Genomic DNA, 24084 nt, shown 5'->3' on the forward strand with positions numbered 1-24084 from the left:
TATCAATTTACCGTCAGATTCAGGCCAATATTATGTTTTAAAATCCTTACATTCCACTGTGACATAGGGCTTCCTTCCCCAGCACAGGGCAGGAGGTGGCCCTTGAGGCTCTGAGCTGAAGCATTAGTGAAATAAAACATGAACGATCAGAAGCCAGTTGTTAAGTACATTCAAAATCATAGAATGCAGATGTATTAGACATTTCAAAAGGTGTGCAAAGAATAACAACTGTCTCTCTACCAATATTTACTATTCTCTCACCCCTGAGACTGCCATCAGAATTATTAATTGTGCAAGCTTGGATCGATTCAGACTTTTCCTGGCTGTTCCACTGTTTAGTTGTTTAATTTTGCTATTCAGGAGAGCTGATAACACTTTAGAATCTAATTGTTTAATTCATACTTTGTTGGAAAGATGGAAACATAACAATCAAGAGCTGCTGTCTACTACAACAGTGCAAATTTAAACTGTTAAAACTACAATAGCATTCATAAATAATGGTAAATGAAAATATTCCGTATAAAATAAAATAAAAACCAAAATAGTGCACACAAACATAAAGTGAATTGCACATGTTGCAGCAGGATAAAGTACAGTAACCTGGTCATGAAATATTCCTATTGTATATCACAAAAAGTTATAATCTCTGAAGGAGCTGGAACTATTGATCTGCTTATAAAGCCTAGTTTGCTTGGGATGTTGGGTATTTATCTTATCACAGTTTTAGACACTAAATGTTCATCACATTTGTACAGATTCAGCATCACACATTAAACATTGTGCCAGTGACTGGAGTGTAGGAGAGGTAGTTGGCTCCGTTTCAGTGCAAATAAATGTAAACTGACTGAGTGAAGGTTTGCAGTAAAGATCAAGCAGAAAGGGCATAATAATGTAATTACTAGGCTCTCCCTCTAACATACATCTCTCCTCAGTTGCTGTGCACACTGTGTCCTTACCCATCTCACAGCTGTGGTATGCTCACATCAGGTCAGTGGCTGTTGCTCAGGACAGACAGCTGAGAGCAACCAGGATACGAGTTTCTCAGCAAAGATGAAGGTCTCTTGGTGAAAAGAAGAAATGGACTTTCTGTATTTGCTCCACCCAAGACCAGTTTCATCTTGTCCAGGGACATGAAAAGAAGCTGTTATTCATGAGACTTTTGTGTACATAATGATGTTGGTTCAGAGAAAATTCCCAGTTTGGGATGGTTTATGAAATCTCATCCCTGCAGCTGGTGAATTCAAATCCTTCTGTCAGCTACCAGTCTCCAGAGCTGACACCACACACCAAACAAATGCTTACTTAAATGGTCTCCACCAGGTCATGCTTAGCTCTATCCGCTACCTGCAACTCTGTTATATTACACTTATTTAATTTCAACAATATTTCTTCTGATTTATATAAATGTGAGTAAGACCTGGACCTTCACTGCTCAGCCCCATTAGCTAAGGGATGCAATAATTCCACAGATGACTTTCCACTTCTCAAACTATCGCTTACAATTGTATAGTCTAATTTTTGGGCAGTTCTTTGTGGAGCTAGGAGTTGTACTCAATGATCCATGTGAATCATGATCAACTTGGGATATTCAGTGATTCTATGATTATAATTACAGCTCTTTCCCTGACAATGCAGACTCACAAAGGCTGGAGGAGTGCTTCAGAGGGCTGCTTAGCCAGCTCTTCTTTGTATGGCCAGCAGTGGTGGCCAGCTCCTAACTGGTGTCGTGGAGAGGCTCCATTTTCTGAATGGCCCTACTGGGTAGGTGGCACTGTACCTCCAGAGACCTCACTCCTCCTGTAAGAATGGTGGAGTTCACACTTCAGAACAAGGAGGCTGATAGTGATGGAATTTCAACAGTGGAGGAATTTCATCTTATTTTATAAAGCTTTGAAGATCACAGTTCAGTGAGAAATGAAACTGTTGTTTCCACATTTGGGAAGAGGACAGCTACAGACAGTGCGCTTGCTGTGACCATTTCTGCTTTCATTCACATCCTATGCCATGAGTGCTAAATGCATTTCACACAAAACCATCACAGAATCTGGACTTCTGTGCCCAGATAGGCCCATGTGTGTGCAACACACTTTTAGTGCTGTGTTAAGTTGTGAAACCACATACAAAATCAGTCCAGTGCATTTTCCCTATTTAAATTTCTATCTCATTTCATAGTATGCAGGCCAACAAACAAAAACAGATCTGTCAAGTCTCTGGTGGGGAGTCAAAACAATCTCTATTTCACAAGTCTTATGTCACCTAAGGTAAGAATGGGTATGCTTCTAGAATAACATCTGCCAAGACATGATTCCAAAATTAGGCTCTTCCATCCTTACTTAGGCACCTGATCAGGACCGAGGCATTCATTGAATTTCAGTGGTTCAGCAAGTCACACCTGTCAAGTGAGCTGTAGTCACTGCCAATAACCATTCGTGGGCTCCTCAGCCTCCCCAGCTGTGAGGGAATGTGACTTGTTAAAAACTTCAATAAAAGAATTTCACGGACAATTATAGCGGTTCAGCTGATAGATGGCAAGTTGTTAAGCTGCCATAAATCAGTTGTGTATCTGAGCTGTAAATAGGTGACCTAATTTTCAGAGAAGCTAAGATAATAACTTTCGTCAATGTCAAAAGAACTAATAGATACTTCTAACTTCTGAAGTCAAGAAATTCAAGGCTAAATCTTAGGACTTATTCCACCTCAGTAATATCTGACACCAGAGTTATCCCACTGGCTTCAATGTAACTACACCTGGCACAAGATCTTGGCACTGTTTGGGCACCTGAATAAAGATTTAGAGCTAACTTCTGGGCATTTTTTTTCCTAAATCTCAAAGTCTCATCATCTTGAAATAACCTCTCTTTTTTTCAGTCATAGTATTATTATAGTCACAGAAGTCAAGGAAGTAAGAGAGGCTGAGTTTTGTAGGGACAAGATCCTCTAGTGGAACAATAAAGTTCGTGTAGCAGTGTGGCTGTTCCCTGTGTATCTTGTCTTTCTTCCTCATCACTGCCCATGTTCCTCTAGGGCTTTGTTCTGTTCAGACACCAGCTTCATGACAGACCGTAGCTACTGTTTACAGTACAACTACTTCTAATTTACAGAAAAGAAATATATATTTATATGAGTTGCTTTCAAATCCCCAGTATAGAAAATCAGAAAATACAGAAAATTATCTCAAGCAGAATTTCACTAATTTCACTGCCTTCTTATGTAATACAACTTGAACTGTATTTGCTAGGTGTAAATACAGTTCTTACATCCTCCTTCAATAAAGCTTTTCTCAGCTTTTAAAGGAATCTGCACATCTGAGCATAGTTAAAAGTTCTGAGCTTTGAATGTTCAGAAATCAAGTACTCGACTGAGAAAGGTCCAAAAAATTTTTACCAAGACAGTGTCAAACTATCAGAGAATTAGCAACCAGCACACTAAACAGAAATCCAAAACACAGAGTAGAAACTAAAATAAAAATCTCAGTCAGTGAACGAAATGTAGTTGTTTTCCCAAATATTTTGACTCTTAACAGCTTCTGAAATGTGATCACAGCAAGGATGCTAAGCTCCACCAGACCCCAGATCAGTGAGTACCCTCACTGGTACTTGCTTCAGCGCTACTCATTTTTCAGCCTTGGCTTTCACTTCTTTTTCTTTGCTAACCAAGCTCTGAAGTGGATCACGTGTGCTTCCTCCTGTAAAACCTGATGTTTAGATGTCCACTCCTTTTTCTTCTCACTCACTCCAGAAGCTTATTTCTTGTAGATTAGTCATTGGAAGGCACTTGACCAAGCCAGCAGCTTGGTGTGTGCCACTGTCATGCTGATGACTCTGAGTGACATGCCAGGAAGCTGCTGAAAGTCTACCATGCTTGAGGTCACTGTGTGTAATCATGCTGTAAGTATCGAATCAGTCTGTATGGAAGAGGCAATGTGTCAATGAGTTTAATGCGGTTTCTTCCAATCAAGCTTCGTACCTTGACACGACAAAGATGGGCAAGAGGTCGTGGAGGCTCTGAAAGAGAGACATGTCAAAAATGTGAACTGAACAGATTTAAACTTGAGACGGACATCCATGTCTGTGGCAAGAGGAAAATGGGAGGAGGAGAAGTAAAAATAGAGGCTTTGTCTGCAATGGTGAGGTGATATGTCTGCTCATTCATTCTGAGGCATGACATAGGGAAGGAAGTAGGGCTGGAGGATGGGGTGCTGTATCCCATGACAGCCTAGCAGTGGGCTTTCTAGGAGGATTTAAGCAAGATGCTTCGGAGTACTCAGCCTCACCACTGAAAATAAATGCAATACATTCTCAGTTTATCTTCATGCTGGACAACTAATTCTGATAATACCTGTGAAAGTCTTTGGATCTTGTGAGAAAGGATATTTTGGGAGAGCCGTGGGTGCTTGCTGTCCTGCTGGTGTCCACCTGTGGAAGTGGTCACCTTGTCTACTTGCCCTCATCTGCCTACATCACAGGCTCAGACAAATGAGCCTTCGTGCTCTGGCAAGACTTATTTCCAGTGGGCCAGATCTACATCTGGGGTAAATTCAACATCACAAAGTCAACATACTCCAGCACTTTCTAGTGCCTAATACTAGGTTGAAAAATTTAATTCAATTTCAGTAAGGAAATCCTACTGAATTTAGGGGATGGGTACTGACTGTATGATTCTGCAGAGGTCAGGTTAAAAACCTACAGGGCTTTTCAATAGAAAAAATGGAAATGTAAGAGGAAATGGTGACTGACATTTTGAATCCAACAGTGAGAATATTTGTGGCAGATTCTTTTCTGAGTAATCATACCTGCTTTTTCTTTAATGACAGCCCAGTCCTCATAGCTGTCTATATGCTCCTTGAGCCGGGAACAGAGCTGGACGTTACCCACATAATCCAGGAGAACATCAATAATTGGCCCAGCCCAGCGACTTATCTCTGGAGTAGACACCATATCACAAAACTTCAAGAAAAAAACAAATTTGCAACAGTCAGTGAAAGATGAATGCACCTATAGAAATTATAACAGCAAAACCAACCCTGACTACTTTTGTAGTCTTTCTACCAACTGTAGAGGCAACTTCCAGTTTTACCTCAGAACATTTTTTACTAAAGCCCTGTTTAATCGTCCTTATTTAGGTCTGGACCAGGCACAACCTCCCTTGCCCATAGAGCAAGATGCAGAGAACTCTGAGCTTTAGGATGGAGAACTACGGAGATTCTCAAGCAGTGATCTGACTTTAAATAGATTCATTTCAAAAAATTTGCCTTCTCACTTTAACCTAAATGTATGTTATACCAGACAGCTTCATCTATCTCTATTTGGGTGATACACATGTTGAAGATATCTGTGGATTTATCTACATGTGAGCAGTTGAATAAGTTAAGGTGAACTAAATCATGCTGTGCAGATAAGAGCTCAGACACATGGCCAAACACAATTGAACAATGGTCACTTATGCACTATACATCATCTTAGTCACTGAGACTGTCTGTAGGCACCCTCCAAGCCTACCCCAAACAGGAGAGATAATGCACCAGCTTGAATCTCTTTCAGTTTAAGCTCATGTAATCACATATGATCATACATGTATGAGCCCTAAGTCATAATGAATTAAGCCCTTGCGTGGATACTCTTATCCAGAAATAAAATATTCTCACATCTATGAAGAACAAAACTACAGAAAATCATAAGATCTTTTCATTCAAGGTCAAAGCATTCACAGAAGCATGTACTGCTCTTCTGACTTTGCTTCTCTGAGCATTTCCAGAAAAATTAGATATAATGGTTTTGAGAAGACCCCAAAATCCAGTGGGCAATCCAGAGTTTCCTACCTGAATTGTTCATAGGAAATGTTGTTTGGGATATCTGACATTCTCCAGTATCTGCTCCTATGCCATTGCCATGCAGTTGCATATACAACATGCAAACTGAGGATCTGCACTACACCTCCAAAGAGTAAAACCATTCTCTCAGAGCTTAAATGAAGATACACTTTCAGTGTAATAAAGCACTGTATCTTACTGTTCTCTTTTTGACTCCAACTAGAGAGGTTGCCTTTTATTTTCCTTCTCTTCCTCATTCAAACGCTCAATCTAAAAATATATTTTCCAGACTAAAAATGTTCCCGAACAGGTTACAGGAAAAGATACAGAACAAAATGAAGCAGAAGGCAAACCTGCAACAACAGGCCCTGGGACAGTCTCAGGAGCGAAGTGGCTCTGCTTTTGGGACGCACCGCCTGAAGTCTCGGCAGGCCCCTGAATGCCCTCTCGTGGCAGAAAGATGCTTCATTTCTCCCGCTCACGGTTTTGGCACCGCAATTCGGGAACCGGGTGCTGAGACAGCAAGCATTTTTCTGCATTCATTTTCATAGGAAATGCTAATTCAGTAGAATCAGTAATTATTTGTAGTTATGTATTTTTCAAACCAACTTCCAATAGCTCATAGTGTCACTGTATAAAGACTAATTCTGATTTATTTTGCTTAAGTAATTTGATACAGGAAGATAAGAAATGTGCATCTTATGCATAGAAAAAGCAGAAGATTCATATGACTCTCTATGTTTTTTGGAATACAAACCATATCACAGCCATATCATGAAACTACCCCAGACAAGCCTTTCTTCTGTTAGCCAGAAACCTAGCATTAAGAAGCAAATTTAAAATGATACTACAGGGAAGACACCACTTGTTCTACTCTGTGTGCAGAAACAGTCTCTATATGAAAGACTCAGAGACTCATCAGTTCCTCTATGCACAGGTATAATCTTACACAGCTTGCTTCTGCTGCTAATGTCTCTGACCTTTCAGGTGATTGTTCTGTTTTCTGTGTGACCAATTATTTTTTAAGAAATTGAAAATATGGTTACGTGAGATTCAGAGGGAAATATTGCATTTAGCTAAGTAAAAATACCTGTTTTTGTGTGGCTGAATTATCACATAGGGTACATGCAAATACTCTCTCTTTGCCTTGGATTTTCAGCCCTCTTTTACTCCACATCCAAAATCATCATGTTTCCAGAATTAGAGATAATTCAATTTAATGCCAATCATTTATTTGGCTTAAATAACACTTTCTTCTGAATTAAACAAAAGTACACCTCAGCTCAATAGGAGTCGACTTATTGCTTCCCTAATGCTTTCCAAAAGAGAAAGAAGACTGCCATGCTGAGGTCTTTGTTTTGCTGCAAGTTGAAGGACAGTAAATTTTGACTGGAAGGTCAGATATACTTTAAGATATTTTGGAAGGAGTCAACAAACAGAGATTACACACCATACACACACACACACAAAACACCAAAAACAACAAGAAAATGTGCACTCTGCAATTCTGCAAAGTCATTTAGGGGATTAAGAATCCAATTCCAGACAAAGGAAGCAGTAGCTGAGCTTTGGAATGGACTGCAGATATACATGCATAAGACAGGGTCGTCTAAAATGTGTAATTGGCTTTGAAAATATGAAACCATGGATCAAAATCTCCTGGTCTCTTCTGAAAGCCTCAAATAGTATGGACAGTCATTTAGCTAATGTAATAATTTATGCACTCTCTCCAGGGCTGCTTATCCAGATTTGGAAACAGATGTTTACATTCACTAGTTTACCCTTGTAAGGGTGAAGGACTATACAGTTTTAATTTAACCTTTAAGCACTTAGATTTGCAGATAAATTATCAAATAAAACAATCATTACAGGGTTTCTACTGCCCATTTGACCCTGTCTGACAAGAAAATATGTTTCAGTTCTGGCACCTCATGTCTAGAGGAAAAGAGTATTGTGGTTCTGACAATAAAAGCTGTCAAGATGGCTATCATTCATCTGAAATTCAGGGTTGGACATCAGCAGCTCTTGCCTGTGCCCACATTGTCACTGAATGTGCAGTTGAAACATTCACTGAATTTTACAAAGCCTTATTTTTATGTGAAAAAAAGGGTCTTCTCTTGCAGGAAAGGTGGGAGAAGAAATATGTGAAGTTATCAAGACACATGGGTGAGAGGTGTTCCCAAAAGTACTAAAGATAGTGTAAGGAGTGCTTACCTGCGTTATGGTTGGTTCTTTGGACAGCTGAGGATCATTAAATCTGTCCCGCCTGTAATTTAAAGCAGGGTGTGGGCAGTTTCCATACTGGCATTGAAAACAGGAAAGAGCATCACAGCCAAGATCCAGGAGGTACTTCAGCAGAGACAGGTACTTCATTGAAAACATGATTGTAGCTGGAAATGTGGTGGGATGGCTTGAGATGTAGGCATCAATATTTGCTCCATGATCGAGAAGCAGTTTCATTGTCTTCAGGCAACCATGGCGTATGGAGATAAGCAGCGGGTTGATGAGGTCAATGTTAGGGTTGGCTCCAGCTTGCAACAGGAGCTCTGTGGCGTAGATATTGTTGTTAAAAACAGCAAAATAGAGAGGTGTGGTGCGTCTGTCCTCGTAAAGGCAGGCTCGCTCATTGGAGAGGGTGGTGTTCACGTCATAGCCAGCATCAATTAGCTCTTCCAAGATGTCATCATTGTTGCGTTCAGCTGCTAAGTGCAAGGGACTGATGCCACTGCGCTTGACACGGATGCGACTAGTCACAGGAATCAGCATGGAGACAATCCTGTCAAGTGGAGAATCAGTGAGCAACGGTGAGTTCTAGGGGATCTTCTGCAAACCTAGCTGTTTAGTAGTAACTGTAAGAGCCTACTAACTTGAGCATAGGAATGATTTGCTCTGAGAAAATCAGTGTCAACTTGAAAACTATCTTCAATTCCCAATGCTTTTACATTGCCAAAAATGTGACAAGTGTTACCCCTCTTTTATGGAGGTGTTTTTTTGAAATCATCACCCAGTTTTTTGTGACAATGCCGGCCACAGGGGCAATTACAATGGAAGAAACAATGCACTTACTCCTTGCCTATCCTGCTCTAACTCATGAATAGCACAAATGGCAGACACCCAGTCAGGCTTTCCCTGATGTTCTGCACCTCTGCCATCACTCTGTGGACAGCACTCCTCTGGTGCAGATCAGAGGAACTGAATGAGGAATCAGGGGATCCATCATGATTGCTCTGTGGTGAAGGACTTCATAGGTCACAGCCACAGCAAGAAGCTTGAGACCAGAAAGGGAATGAAACCTCCACTCCTATGGGATTGAGCTGGAATAAACTACGTACTTGGTTTCCAGACCTCCATGTCAGATTTTACAGTTCAATTTCTGCTCTGGATTGAGCCCCATACTAGAGGCCCTCTGCACAGCTTTTGGCTTTAGTAAATCTGTGGGGCTATCAACATCCATCCCAAATGTTGTGAGCTAGAATGACAATTAAGAAAGGGAAGAAAAAGAAATAAAAATATTTTCCAGGCTGTGTGCCATGTTTTAGCCCAGGGAGGAAAAAAAAAAAAGTACAGCCAAGTCCTAAGCTCCAGTAATGAAGGATTGCTATTGGAAAGTGTGATGCAGCCTTAAGCACAGCAACATAAATTGAGCTGTTTTCATTACGTAATCGGAAGTTCAAAATATGATGTACAAGGCTCCAGCTATCGTAAATCCATGAGTATTTTTATGTCTCCATAGGCATCACTGGAGCTGCATAATCAAGCCCATAGGTTAAACTCTCATTTCCTGCTAATGAAGTTAGATGTTTTAGCTGAGGCACTAGCTTGCTTCTATACAGATAAGGCACCTTAAGAAATAGAATGAGACTAGAAATTGCCAAACCAGAGTCTACCTCCTGCCTATCTGTGAAAACAATTGTTTAGCAGTGAGTTAAGCACATCATTTCCTCCTCTTCCTATGCAGAATATATCTGGCAGGCAAGAGCTCTTCTAACATGCAAAGCACATACATAGCGCACCTCTTTTAAGATGCTGTACATGTTCAGCTTGAGTGCAACGTCCCTAAAACTTACATTTACATAATGAACTAAGCACAATGTAAACTAGCCTCAGAGAAACCTTTGCCGGTGATGTGCTGAATGATCCTGTGAAAGACTGAGTTTCCACACTCCCAGGAGATGAAAGAAAAGTTGAAGATGCATGACACCTAACAGGGTTATGGTCCCATTTGCATGGTGGACAGCTGATGTTTTCAAGGTTGTTTTACTTCTCATTTTTGAAACAAAGATTTTTTTTTTTTTTTTTTTTACATTAAATAAATGTCTTAGGAGAATAAGTGCTTTTTTCCCCCCCTTTCTTTCTTTTTTCTTTTCTTTTTTTTTTCTTTAAGCGTCTTTAGCATCACTACTCTTATAGCACCTTAAGTTTCATCAGGGAGCAGGAGGTGGGTGCTGGTGAGCTGGCAACTTTCCATTATTATCGAATGTTCTATAAGAGCTGAAATAGCAAGAAGGGAGGAGAGTACTGTGAGGACACCATGCCAAGTGCCAACATTCAGTCATCCCATGATCAACTGTTTGAAGATTTAAGAGTCTGTTTTGTTCTTTCCCTCCAGGATATATGCCTCAGTCAGCTCTTCACGTCTGAGTTAAAGATGTTCTGCCTCATTTCTGTCTGTGAGGTCCTGAACCTCTCTGCAGTGATGGCACACTGAGGCTTTATATCCAAATTCTGCAGTGTCCCACACCTTAGTACAGCCCCTCAGATTTTGCTGGGAGGAAAGTCTGGAAATTCTATCAAAGTATAACCCGTATGTTTTCTCCATCCTTCAAAACAACTTGGTTCAGAAATGTGGCGTCTCTACCACCACACATTCCTACCTGGAGGGAGGAAGAACATAGATAAGTGAAGGTAGTCAAGACTGGACAGACAAGGCTATTGATACTGTCTGTCACAGGGCTGAGACTCATATGCAGTTCTGAAATATTGCTGAATTACTCCTTATACCTGAAACCTGCTTTTGCAATTTCTATTCATTGGAAATTAAAGGAAGGAGGCAGAGTATCCTTAATATGAATGTGCCAAGAGATGATTGACTTGCATTTACATAATAAATCTGCCTACACTTCACAAAGTCTTCTTAGCTCCCCTGTTTCAAGGGTGAAGGAATTAAATGACAGCTTACACTTGCCTTAGAGCTGATGAGAGGACATTTATGAACTTTGTGTCAGTACTGACAAGGTGTCGCTTAAAATAAACAAACACCAAGCAACAAGAATTGACAGTTGAGCCTTGGGATCGCATTCTTGGCTTTTTGATGGTAGGGAGATTTTGTGCTCTGGAAAAAAGTTGAAGTGTGGAATTCCAGCAGAATTACGTATTAAATCTTCAGGAATACAAAGAGAGGTCATTTTGAAGGGTGTTATTTTACTGAATACCACTGTAATTAACAATAATCAGCCAATTGGACTATAGTTTCATCATTTAGATAAATATTTGTAAGAGAATATCTTTTTTCTTTCTCGTGTACTTCAGTTCACAGCAGTTGGGCAGTTGGGCACAAAAAATTGTGCTCAATCTTTTACAAGTAAACAAACTCAGAGTTTGGGCTGACTTCTTATCTCACGCATGCTGCTGAGTGTTGGCAATAATAGACATGACCTCCAAATCAGGTTGGCTGTTTCTATCATAGCATAGGGATGCACTCAGACTGCTGAATTTCCATGTAGATTTGTTTACGGATTGGGCTATCTATCTACTGAGGGAAAGAATAGAATCAGAGAACTGGTCCAGATTCTATTTACAGATTGGATTCAGATCAATTTACTATACTGTCAGATTAACTATTTTGGAAGCAAACAATTAGAGCTGGGTTTTGTCTCTATCTAATCTAAAATGTGTTTGTTGTCAAAAAACTGTCTTTCTAAGTTAAACCAAGAGAAAATTTTGAATCATGCCTATATTAGTCTGTGCAAGATATTTATGTATGTGCTAGAAGTATATAAACCTTTTACATAAATTCACACTGAGCCACCTCCTGAACATATAGCTTTCACAAAGCAGATTTACTCCAATTACTCCAGAAAATAAATATCCTTATGTCTATGAAAGTGATTTGAGAAGTGTAATTGGACTTCCCAAATGGACTCAAATGCTAGGATAAAAGATGCTATAGGAAGGTGTAGTGCTGTCAAAAGATTAATTCCTTAGACGTTGTGAAATGTATGAGAATCTTTCCTAGCAATTTGCAAAAACAGCTGTCTAGAAACAACTTTGCATTTGGATAACAATTTCTTAAAGGTTTTTGATAGAAATTGTGGTAATGGAGTCCTCCACAGTCACCAAAAGGTTCAGTGACTGCAATTAGAAGTATGATTGTATCCTGCAAAAATAGCTATGGGCTGTGGCAAGGAGTTTAAAGTGAGTGCTAACTTCATATACAGATGATTTTTTTTTATTCCATTCCAAATATATTCTGTGGAGTTCTTCTTAGCCTGCTTTCAAGATACGTGTGGTTATTTAGCTGTAATAAGTGATTTCTAGGCCAAGCTAATGTGATCTTTCACCCCATATTTCTACTCACACATCCTACTCATCCTATCCTACAAACTCATTCTGTTCAGGTTATTGCGATCTCCCTAATTTGTGGTGCTCATAATTGAATCTAGGACATAAAGTCCTTGTGAAAAGGAGAATTTAGGATTTTTACCTAAAAGGTGAAACTAAACAAAACTAAAACTTACTCGCAAATTCCCTTTTTGGCTGCTATGTGAAGAGGTAGGAGGCCATCCTTATTGGCTTTGTTAGCGTCAGCTCCTTGGGACAAAAGAAACTCTACAATATGTACATGTCCATTTTTACAGGCTTCATAAAGAGCAGAAGCACCATCACTGGCTTGAGTGTTTATATCAGCACCTAGGAAGGAAGAAAAAAAAAATTATAAGACCAAAGGGTTGAATCAGATGGGGGCAACATGCACTGAATGAACACGTAAGTCTCCATAACACTAGAGCTACACCATATGCAGAAAGGTGATGTGAACAAAATCTGATCGTAGCAAAATGAAAATGTTACACAGTTATTTTATAGATCTCCAATGGGTTTTGCCACGATGTTAATTTTATGAGGGAGATTTTATATGGGGAATCATTTTCTCACTGAGAGATTGCTGGGGAAAATAGAATGATAAAATGATAACACACTCAAGAAAAGGAGAAATACACTCAGGATAAAACAGTGGGTATCACCCACCAGTTCCCAGTCATGAATCCAGGCTCCATTCATTTGTATTTCATAGATAAACATTTTAAAATGTGCTTCTTCTTTATTCAACATGTACTTTTCTTTAGACACAACAATTCCATAAGTACTTACGTATTTACACTATCTATATCTATTTATCTATCTATATATATGTATAAAATATTCCTGAAAAAGACTGGGGATTATATGACTTTAATACATGCTCTCTTAAGTAAATTACTTTGTGGTTATGTATTTATGGCTTATTTATTTAGGCTTATTAATATTGCTTATAATTTCTATATTCAAACTATAAGTGAATTTACATTATTTATACTGTATTTTAATTTTAGCGCATATCTAGGCCAAAATTTGATTTTATCACAAGACATCTGCATACTAACCAGAAATAATTATACTAATCTTTCATTTGAACAAGACTTAGTTCATTTCAAAACTCAGCACCTAAGGACCTAGCTTTTTTTTTTCATAAGGCTTCTATTTAGGGTCCAAGTGGTAAAAGTTAGCTAAGAAAGGATGAATATTTTTAATGAGGTTGTAGTATATTTTTTCTTGTACTCTAGTGAATGCTTGTCTTAATAAACAACAAGCAAAAAATAGACCAAGCCCTAATACTCTTTGACCACAGACAATCTGGAATCTTGATTTTTTTTTTCTCTGCTAGATATTTAAGGTCTGAAATACTGGGTTTTGACTGCAGTATACTGCAACATGCAATGTACTACGCTGTCCTGAGAAAGGCTGTTTTATATGTATCCTAAATGAGTATGACAGTTCACTGGAGTTTTACTTCTAAACTCCAATAAAGGAACCAATCAGTCTTCTATCAGATTGTGAAAGCTCCCTGCCAAAGAGAATATTTCCTTTTGCTCTCACCCCAAAATGAAACATCTGTGTTGTGTTTGGCCCTTTGAAAATGTTGTAGCTGGAAGCATCAAGAGAATTGCAGTGACAAAGCATAACACAGGACTATGTTATAATGAAAAAGAAATGAAAAAGAAAACCTTCTTATGATGAACATTGCTCATCGTAAACAATGCAGTGATATAATTTCTGGTATTCTCAGAGGAGTTTTAGAAAGCTTGAAACAATTGAATAGTTTTATTGGATTTTCTCTTGTGTATTTTTCTCAAAATTGAACTTTAAGGAAATCATAATGTCTAAGTTGAAACACAGATCACATTCCAGTGTAATTTCTAAAATTGTAGGCAGTTTGATGGACTAAATGGTCATACAGAACTGCCTTGACAATGTTAGCTGAACGGTAGATTACATTTTTTTTTGGTTGTTCCCTGTCTTTTGTATCTTTCATAGCCATAATAACTGCTTTATAAGTTTTTCATATATTTACTGCCATTTAGCTTTCCTTTCACAAGTGCAGGATCCAATTCTTACCTACACTGAAGTATTAGTCCACTGCAAGGATAAAATATGCTTCAGAATGGTAGTAAAATCTGTGCCCTTATTTACATGACTGGAGCAGTAAAAGGTAGGTTTAGTGTAAATAAAAATCAAATTCACTCTGCCTATATGTTTGAATACATACACATGAGAGACTGAAATTGCTTCTCCTTAGTGTAAATCCATTAACTATACAATAGGACTTTGTTTTCAGCAGTGTTCATTACTGGAGGAGAGCTAACCTTGTCCATTAGTGGCGCATGTTTGTGAGCAGATGGGATTGGCTAATGTTCAACTTCTGCCATCTCTTACCACCTACAGTTTTCTTTTATGACTGGATTTAGACTACATGTGCACAGCAATATAGGTTTTAAAAGCTGTAAGGCAATTCAATTAGAGAGCACCATATTATTTCCCAATGTAGGTGGCCTCAAATGGATGCTAAAGAAATGCATGTGTGTAGACTATGCTCTCTAGAAGACCCACACAAACTGCTATCTGGAGCAAAAGGCTTTCAGCAGCTCTACAGGCTAGTACTTATCTACAAAGATAGAAAAGCTGAGACAGGGAAAATTAATGGGACCTTTGAAATATCGAGGATGAAACAAGCAATGGTGTATCAATGGTACAACTCTACTCACCACATTTTGCCAGGTATCTCAGAGCTTCCAACTGCCCACTCTCAGCTGCCACAAATAAAGAAGTGATCCCATAGGTATTTGTAGACTCAATCTTGGCACCTCCTTTCACCAGGATATCCATAATCTCCAGGTCATTTCTGGAGACAGCCTCATGCAGAGCAGTCCATCCTCGATTGCAGCGGTGGTTGGTATCAGCATTGTACTGTACCAGGAGTCTTGCAGCCTCTGCATTCTTGCGCTCACAGGCTGTTTTGAAGAAAAGGGAAGTGAATAGTACAAGCTTATGGAAAGAATCTGGGTGTTCTGGGTATTCCTTTCACAGAGTACAAACAACAGAACACAGATTGGCCACATTGAATAAGCCAATAGATCCATCTTGTTCAGTACAAGGGGTAATGCTGCTGGCAAAGAACACTATCTGGGACTTGTACAGGATGCAGTAATGAAGTCAGACTTCATTCTGGGCCTGCAGGAGACTGTGTCATTTGCAGGCATGTGCCAAGTATAGTTCTGAGGAAGATCAAGCCCGGCTTTGTACTGGCTGGACATCACAAAGGGAGATGACAAGGGACAGAATATAAATTATGAAGGAAGAACGTAGAACGGCATGAAGATAGCATGACCTGAACATTCTGTTTGCAAATTCTGAGCAAAGTTACTCTGGACTTTATTGTTCTGAACTACAAGTAAGTTTCTATATAGATAAGAAAATGAGGAAAAAAAAAAAGAGTCAGCAGGAAAAGATCCTTACTAAATATTAACAAGGGGAGTCTATAGAACTCTGTCAGCCTGCAATTCACAGCTCAGGACCATCCTCAGACAATAGTACTTTCTTGATAATTTTTATTCTATCAGTTTGTTCACTACTCCTTGAAACCCAGTCTGTCAGGCTTCCTATACATTTTTACTGTGGCACCCCAAACCAAAGGCACTCAAAATAAGCAGCTACATTTACAATTAGGTTTTGTTGTACAATGTGCAGACAGGTAGGACAGCATGTATCATAGTAGTTGTTGCTCAGGAAGGCAACAGGGCCAACTTCCCTTAAGGTGAAATGTCTGGATGTGGCACTGAGGGACGTGGTTTAGTGGTATGTTGGACTGTGGTGTTCTCCAAACTTAATGATTCTATGATTCTGTGATTCTACGCCTGAGATGAACAAGGTAGGGTCAATACTGTGAGATCTCTCCTGGTGGAGCTCATTATCCTGGAAGCTCTGGACCTCACCTTTGTAGAGGGGAGTTTCTCTGGCCTTGTTAGAGATGTCAGGCTCAGCCCCAGCCTGCAGCAGAGCAAGCAAGCAGTCCAGGTTGCCCCGGCTAGTGGCCAGGAAGAGAGCTGTCTCCTCATTGAGCGTGCGCTGGTCAATCGTGCCAGGATATGCTGTGAAGAAATCGTAAGCCCAAAGACATTAGTTATAGAGTTGTACAAATATCTGTAGCACCTTCAATCCTTATGGTTTTAGATGAGCTTTTGTTCATTCTTGCTTTTCAGTAAACAAAGTAAAGAATATACAATGAGTTATTATCAATCAGATTAATCACTGACTCAGATTAAAGTGTTCATCTGTGCCCAGTAATAATGCAGAAAGCTGTTAAGTAACTGCACTTCAGCAGGAGTTTGAAAATAATTTGCAGTAGTTAAACACCTTCAGTCACTGGCAAGGAAGTTCTGGTTTCGATCTTCAGCTAGTGGGACACTGATGCCAACTGTGGATTCCAAGTAGCTCACAACAGCCAAGATTCAAGCTACAAGGCTTTACTGTGAGAAGTCTGGAGCTTGACAAAATCTATCCAAGCATCACTTTCTCCTGAAGATCCTAACTTTTAAGGCTTCCCTCTGGAAGCCTATCCTCAAAGACAAAGTGAAATTAATATGCAGTCATAGAAGCTGAATAATGCTTCCCATATAGTATTGGACAAGGACTAGTGTGATACTAATTCTGCTATTTGGCTTACTCATATTCTTCTTCCTTCTTTTGTAATTAGTTTTAATTTCACTGACCTTTTTGCAACAGGCGCAGGCAACCCACTTGGCCATAGTATGCAGCTTCATGGAGGGGTAACCAACCGTCCTTATTAGGTTCAGAAAGGTCTTTTCCTGATTTCATCATGTTGCAAATCTCTTTTTCATCTCCATCCCTGATTGCTGCTACCACAGGGTCAAGTTCTCTTTAAAACAACATTAAAACCTGATTACTGCTTCCTTCATTACTGAGAGGTCTTTTGCAGCAATATCATTTTATCATTTCAACAGAACAATGAACTCCTACAGCTCATATGCTAAGAATTTATACCTAGCTATAGGGCCTCTGGAGGTGAAATTTATCTATCTGCTCTAATTAATTATTCATAACAGATCAGAATAATCTTTGTCTGGAGGTGCTGATCTCTTTCCATAGAACATAAGGAAGATGTGGCTAAACTTTGACATAAATATTATTATTTCTGATATCTGTAGTTGAGTAAGTCCAATTCTACGTTGTCCATGGTTGTGATAATTACATCACCTTACCATTTGCTGACCCAAATGGCAAGACATTTCCATATATCTCAAAACCAAGTTCAGTTTAGAGAAGAACTGCCCCTTTCCATCACTGTAGATAATTTTAGTTTCGATTTGCGGGTGGCTTAACCTTAAAGAAGAAGTTCTTAGTTAATCTTGTTCTTGTGTTCTAGAGGTACTTCTCATTTCCCTTGAGAAAATCTGTTTTCAGTAGCTGGCTGAGCCAGACATCTTTTTTGATGTTATCTAATTCTGAGCCTTTTAGGAACTTAGCAAGAGGCTCACTGATAACCTAGAAAAAGCATGGAGTACTGCATGCCACCAAAAAATGAAGCATGATGAGCACCCTGCAGGTGGGCTTCTCTCTGACAAGCCTTTCCTTTGCTAACCTGCATCCTGCACAGACCCAGAGGTGATCTGTGCCTTCCAGAATCAACAGGCTGTCTGGCTGTGCCAAGAGAATGCAGCCACTGCTTCCTCATTTTGAGGCAGCAAATTGCCGAGATCCAGGGCAGTAAATATCCCAAGGCAAAAAGCATTCTTCCTGTTCTAATGGCCACTTGCAAAAAAATCCACATGGGTTATATTTTCAGAGAGAAAATATGTAAGGATGCTGAAAACCTAGGAAAGCCTGTGGTCTGGGGAGGGAAGTGTGTGTCTCAGGAAGAGCATTAGCACTGCCATGGTAGGAATACAATAAGCAATGAAGGTTGTGAATGACAGCAGTAGTGGGAAAGTCCAGAAACTTTGATTATGAGAGGAGATCTAGAATGCCATTGAAGGGTGAGACCAGAGACAGAAAAATATGTGCAGCTCAGTATGCACGTGAGTTCCCAAAAGACCACGTCATTGGTACAATCTCTGCATTTACTGCAGGTTGCAGGAGCAGTATGCCAAGGAATAGAGAAAGATACCATTCCTTTGGTGCCACTTGTTCTCTCTTTATATCTGGAAGCAGCAATCTCAGGACAGCAGAGTCACAAAAATAGCTACACTTGAATAGGGGGAAGGCACTGGACAAAGCCAAGTGTGGTACCTGGTAAGATAACAGCTAGAGCACATAGCTGCTATCCTGGACACAGCTGGTCAGAAGGAATACACTTATCTCTTGATAGCTGAAGTGCTGACATCCTCGGGACTGTGCTACATCTTCATACTACCAAAAGTATCCTGAGGACTACAGCTAAAATTGCTAGCTTCTAAGGGATAAGTAATTTTTATACAGGTGCTTGAAATCCAGCATTTTGCCACAGTCGCACATCAGCAATTGGTGTGTTTGGGAGAAAAGGAGGTGGGGATCCTTAGCAATCTCTGGCACAAGGAGGCTGAAGCCATCTGTTTTTTTGTGCAAAAGTTCACGTTACATAGGCTGGGTTGTTCACCACGACCCTGCAACTGGGCACATGATGGAGTTACCAGCACTGAATGAGTCACTGCATGCAAGGTTGGTATGGTAGAAGCCCCTGGGTGGTGCTGGCACACAGCAAATGCAAAGTGAGTCACGTTTGCTGAGGCCTCAGTGAAAGTAGACAGCACATCTTATCGGTGATAGGGTTAAAAATGTGTGAAGAATCAGTTATTATTCTGCTTGAGCCCTCAAATGAATGAAGTAAACTTCTGTTGAGATCCTTGACCTTAAATGATTTCTAAGTAAGAAGAGGGGTTTGCTGGACCAGGCTGTGGATGCTGTAGCCAAGTAAATTTCAGATCAGTATAGAAAGTTTAATGAATCTCCACATGAAATTCTTGTTTTCTGCCTGTCTCATATTTGGCAGTTGTAACAAATAACCGACACATTCTGCTGCTTGGGTTTCATCAGAAATAGAAAAAAAATAGCATTAGGATGATGGAATGAGTCTGAAGTTCTGATGAAATCTTAACCTTAAGGGCTCATCAAAAAAATTACTGCATTTCAAAGGCCAGTAGCCAAGCTCATAAATACTCATTGCAGAAGAGATGTATGGCAAGGTCAGTTCTGAGTGCTGAAGAGGTTCAGAGGAGCACAGAAGGGTTCAGAAGCTTCTCCTTTTACTGGCAGCCTGATGAGATGCAAGCAGCAGGAAGGAACACTATCTCTCCAGGTGAACTCAGCTATCAGCTGTGACTGCCTCTAAGATTAGGGCCCTAAAATTGCTTTGCCAGCATGCTCCCCTGTGGCTTTCCAGCTACACATCTGCTCTCACAGAGGAGGACTGGTTTATCAGTGTAGTCCCAGCCTTCACTGTGGACCAAGATCTGTTGAACCATGTGATGCAGGAAAAGCCATCAGCCTTCCAGTCATCACACCCAGAAGAGTATGTTAAGGTATGCTCGAAGTGCAGAGCACTTCAGTTCATGAGAGGGTGCAATTTTTGTGGTACCAAGGGGAGGTGGTAGATGATGGGGATAAATGGGGACCCCAAGTTCCAGCAGAGAGGCTTTCACAAGTATGAGGGAGGACAATGTCAGCAGAGAGAGGAGACAGAGCCTGGATCAGCCCAGGTGCAAGGAAAGATGGGGGAGAATGTAAAGAGGGGAGACAGACGGAAGGAAGAGGACTGGTAGAGTAGTAGTCACTGCAACCATGCATCCATGGAGGGTCTTGAATAGAATAAATAGTTCCAAACTGAGAGATAGAAAAGTTAGAAAGGAGTCTTTTTCTGCAAGGCACAGAAAAATGCTGCTGCAACTCTTTGGTACAGCAGGTGTCTGTATCTACTCTGTCTTGAAAACGGCTGAAATAATCCTGTCATGGTCTGGACACTTCCACTATACCCAGACACTGGATTGGGCCACCCCCATGCAAATGAGCATAGCATTCAGCAGCATTTATAAAACATCACTTTGAGAGCCTGGACTTTCCCACCTTGTTTATATACTGTGGTAGAAGATTGCTTTTCACATTTTTCCCCAGAGCTGTCAAATGACCCAGAGTCCCCGGGGATATGTGCACTGGAGGGATGAAGAGTTATGAAGGGAGAAAAGAGAGCAAGGCAGATGTGGGACAGGAGAAGGAGGGGAGGCACTTACATCAGCTGGGCTGTGCTGCAGAGGCTGCCGTCGTACCTTCGCCTGACTGCCCAGGCTGCCCCTGCGTTGGGTGGCTGAATGCGGCCTCTGGCTGCCAATCTGGAGTGGTGATGACATGAATGAAATGAAGAGAAATACTCTGAATAAGAGAAACAGGTCATGTTGAAGCAGAAACAGAGACACGCATCCGCAGAAGCAGAGAGAGAAAGCGTGCCGGTCAGGGCTTTGAATAAAAGCAGATGGCCACAGCTTGCTCTGTGCTGGAGCACAGCTTCAGCTTCAGCTGCTCTCTCAGTTCGAGATTATTTTTGGCCCTCTGAGGAAGCGTCAGGGGATTCAAATGACCATATAAGACTACAGTGAGGTTAACCCTGCTGCCACCACACAGGAAGCAGACATACGGCAAGGCAACATTCATCACCTCCCCAAGTGTCACGCAAGTAGGTCTGAGCAGGTGCTGGAGGAGGACATGTCTCTACCAAGTGGTTGAAGGGCACAGCAGCACTACAAATCTGGAGCTACAATGCTGCAAAGGCTCTGCTGGGAGGTTGAACACTGCTGGCATGAGGCAAAGGCAGGGGATGCAGAGAGCAGAAGATGCAGCTTTGTGCTAAAAGCAAGGACTCCTGAGGAGGACAAGACTAACTGGCTGGGGAAGTCCTTATTATGCACAGCACCAGGTCCTCACAGAAGAGCTGACATTGCAAATACACTGCAATGACCCCGAGAAGCCACTGGATCAGGAGATCAGCTGGATCGGGAGTACACTGTAAAGCATCCCTGTTCTGCAGCTAAGCATGCTTCCAGCTCCTCATATTGCCCCACATTTCCCAGACTTGGGATCCAAGAAGGGCAGCAGAGTTGAGATAAAGGAAGAGGAACAAATCTGCATTTTCTTCAGGATTATTACAAAAATACTTTAAAGGATATTTTTGCATCTTCCTTGTTTGTGGGGAGATTTTCCACCCTCTTTCACTCTCTTCTAGCCCTCCTTCCCTTTTCTCCTCCTTCCCCTTGAGAAATCAGCCTTTAAAGAAAAAAAAAGGAGTAGGATGCCTGCTTTGGCAGCAGGTTTCCACAGTTGCCACGTGGCTACGTGGTGCCTGCATGGCTGGATGCCTGGAGCTGTGCTTGGCAGGGGCGGTGTGCCTGTGACCAGACCTGGACCTGAAATAACCACATCCCCCACAGCATCTAAAAGGTGGCCAGATCACACTGTTTTATATGCTGGTTTTTGGCCTCTCTCCTATGTTTTCCCATAACAAACACTGTGCTCCCTCCCTGGCAAAGCTGCAGCCTGAATTGCAGCATGGCAAAAGAGAGCTGCTGGTTTCCGCAAGAGCTTCTTAACTTCAGGAAAACACACAGCAGTGCCCCTTTCTGGTTTAATTTATTGCTTAAACCAGACAGCTCCAGGCTGATTTTCATTTCACTGCGAGGGCGCAAATTGTTGACCTCACTGGATTTACAGCAGGCTCTGACTTTTAAACTAATGACAGACTCTCAGACCAAGCGCACGAAGCTGCTTGGCAAAGCTAATTAGAAGGGCACGTGTTTTGCTGGAGGAAGCTGGCAGGCAGCACATTTGTTGCTCACTCACCTTTGCCAAGGGTAGAGGTGGTACGGAGGGTTGTGGCTGTTGGCACGGCTGGGGGCAGCTGCCTCGCTGGGACCCCCTCCCAGTGGCTTTGGGTGGCCCTGGGCTGCTGCCTGGCCTACTGGATCCTCCCCCAGGCTCTGCTGGATGGCCATGTTGATCAGCTCGTCCTCACTCATGCTGCTGTACAGACTATATTCCTCACAGCTTATTGTTTGTCTTTGGCTCTTCGTTGTCGTTGTAGCCATTTTTGTCTTTTTTTTTTTTTTTTTTTTTTTTTTTTGCGTTCTGTAAAAGAAAATTATGGTGATCAAAATGTGGAAAATAAATGAAATTCAAACATCTTGTTCTTTGTTCATCTCTGCCTCGAGTGGATCGGCCAATAAATCTTTCAGAAATCCTTCAACAGGGAGAGAACATTATCAGTCAAATCTGCACATGAACGTAGTGAACAAACTCCTTCCTATCATGTACAAACACCTGATGTGCTTGTTGATTAAAAAGGGAAGAGAAGTGCTGCAAGCAAGGCAGGTTCTTATCTACTCCTCCTGGTTGCCACAATTCAAGAGAAAAATAGGTAAAGGAAATCCTCATCAGATTAAAGAGAAACAATTCTGAAGTGAATTTATTTTGGACAACACCAGTGAACATCTTTTTGTGTATGTTTTTTGTTGCTTTATTTCTTGCTCTAATGGCAGAAAGTTATGGGAGAAAATTTGTCTGTCTGCAGGTTTTCTGCAAGGGCAAGTTCACTGCCACTGTAAAGCAACTCAGTAATTTCTTCTGCCCTGTCTGGGGATCACTTTAGCAACATGCAAAGCTATTCTTTGAAGTGACTTTCTTTGTTTTACTCATCTAGCAGAGCAATGTGACGATGTTCAGTTTCACTTCTGATTTTTTCCGTTCACAGAGGAAAGTTCAAGGTCATCAGCCTTAAGACTTAAGGTAATACCCTCTGAAAACTGGTGTTGAGAGCTGGAAAGGAAAGAAGGGGAAAACACCTGGGAAAACTCAGAAATCACAAAATGAGTGCACACTCTCACCATCAAACAGACTCAAAAAAGGCAAATAACCACTGAATTTTCAGCAGTGATAGGGATGTAATAATACCATGCAGTGTGCACAGAAAATGCATACATTATGACTTTCTAGAAGGATCTTCAGATGCCGGAGGCATTCTGGCCATCAGTGTCCATGATACAAGCGCTTATAACATGGGAAATGGTGGAAAATCTTGGCTCTTTAAGATGACAGTCCCAACCTGGGGGAAATAGTAACTCCCCATATAGAGCAGACAGCAGTATATTAGGATACTCACACTCATTTCTTTATCCAAAATTAAGAAAAAAAAATGAAACAGAAAAAGAAAATAATACAGAGTTTAAAGCATTACAAGAACTTGAATCAAAACAGAAAAAATTCCACCCTTAAATTTAAGTATTTCACCTCAGAAACTGTGATGTTTGCCACATTCACAGCTCCTTCAGGCTTCAAACATACACCAGAGGATGTGGGAAAGGGAAGCCCAGCAGATTTTGGATTAGTGTTATGACTCTTTGCAGGGAAGAATCTATTTTGCAGTCATGAAACTGCCAAAATTTAACCTTCAGTTCAGATAAATAATGCAATTCATTTTTGTCAGCGTTTGTTTTTTTTTTGTCCAGCCTTTCAAGGCTACCCCAGTGGATCTCAGCTCTACTCTGACCCCTTGCTGTCCCAAGGAACAGAGCCCAGGCATCAAAACACTGATAACTCCCATACAAGAGTTGCTGCTGCCCCATGCCCCAGCTGCTTTGGTGCCTGTCCTTGGCTGCCCTCTAACCCGTAGCTGGCCAAAACCCATGACACAGCGTTGTTTTCCAGCA

At 40.9% G+C, this 24084-nt stretch overlaps 1 protein-coding gene across 1 annotated transcript; it reads right to left on the reverse strand.

The window, feature by feature from the left end:
• Nucleotides 1-557: 557 nt before the first annotated feature.
• Nucleotides 558-22493, reverse strand: ASB2 (ankyrin repeat and SOCS box containing 2). The gene is made up of 9 exons (XM_042814641.1): nt 22223-22493; nt 20623-20721; nt 17113-17279; nt 16336-16491; nt 15109-15354; nt 12547-12718; nt 8024-8585; nt 4793-4946; nt 558-4004 (listed from the first exon to the last, which is right to left on the reverse strand). The coding sequence occupies exons 1-9, from the start codon at nt 22465-22467 to the stop codon at nt 3868-3870; spliced, it is 1938 nt and encodes a 645-aa protein (XP_042670575.1). The 5' UTR covers nt 22468-22493; the 3' UTR covers nt 558-3867.
• Nucleotides 22494-24084: the final 1591 nt, after the last annotated feature.

Source organism: Centrocercus urophasianus, unplaced genomic scaffold (assembly GCF_019232065.1).
Source record: "Centrocercus urophasianus isolate 14NV4802_14NV808 unplaced genomic scaffold, USGS_Curo_1.0 seq_14, whole genome shotgun sequence".
NCBI lineage: Eukaryota > Metazoa > Chordata > Aves > Galliformes > Phasianidae > Centrocercus > Centrocercus urophasianus.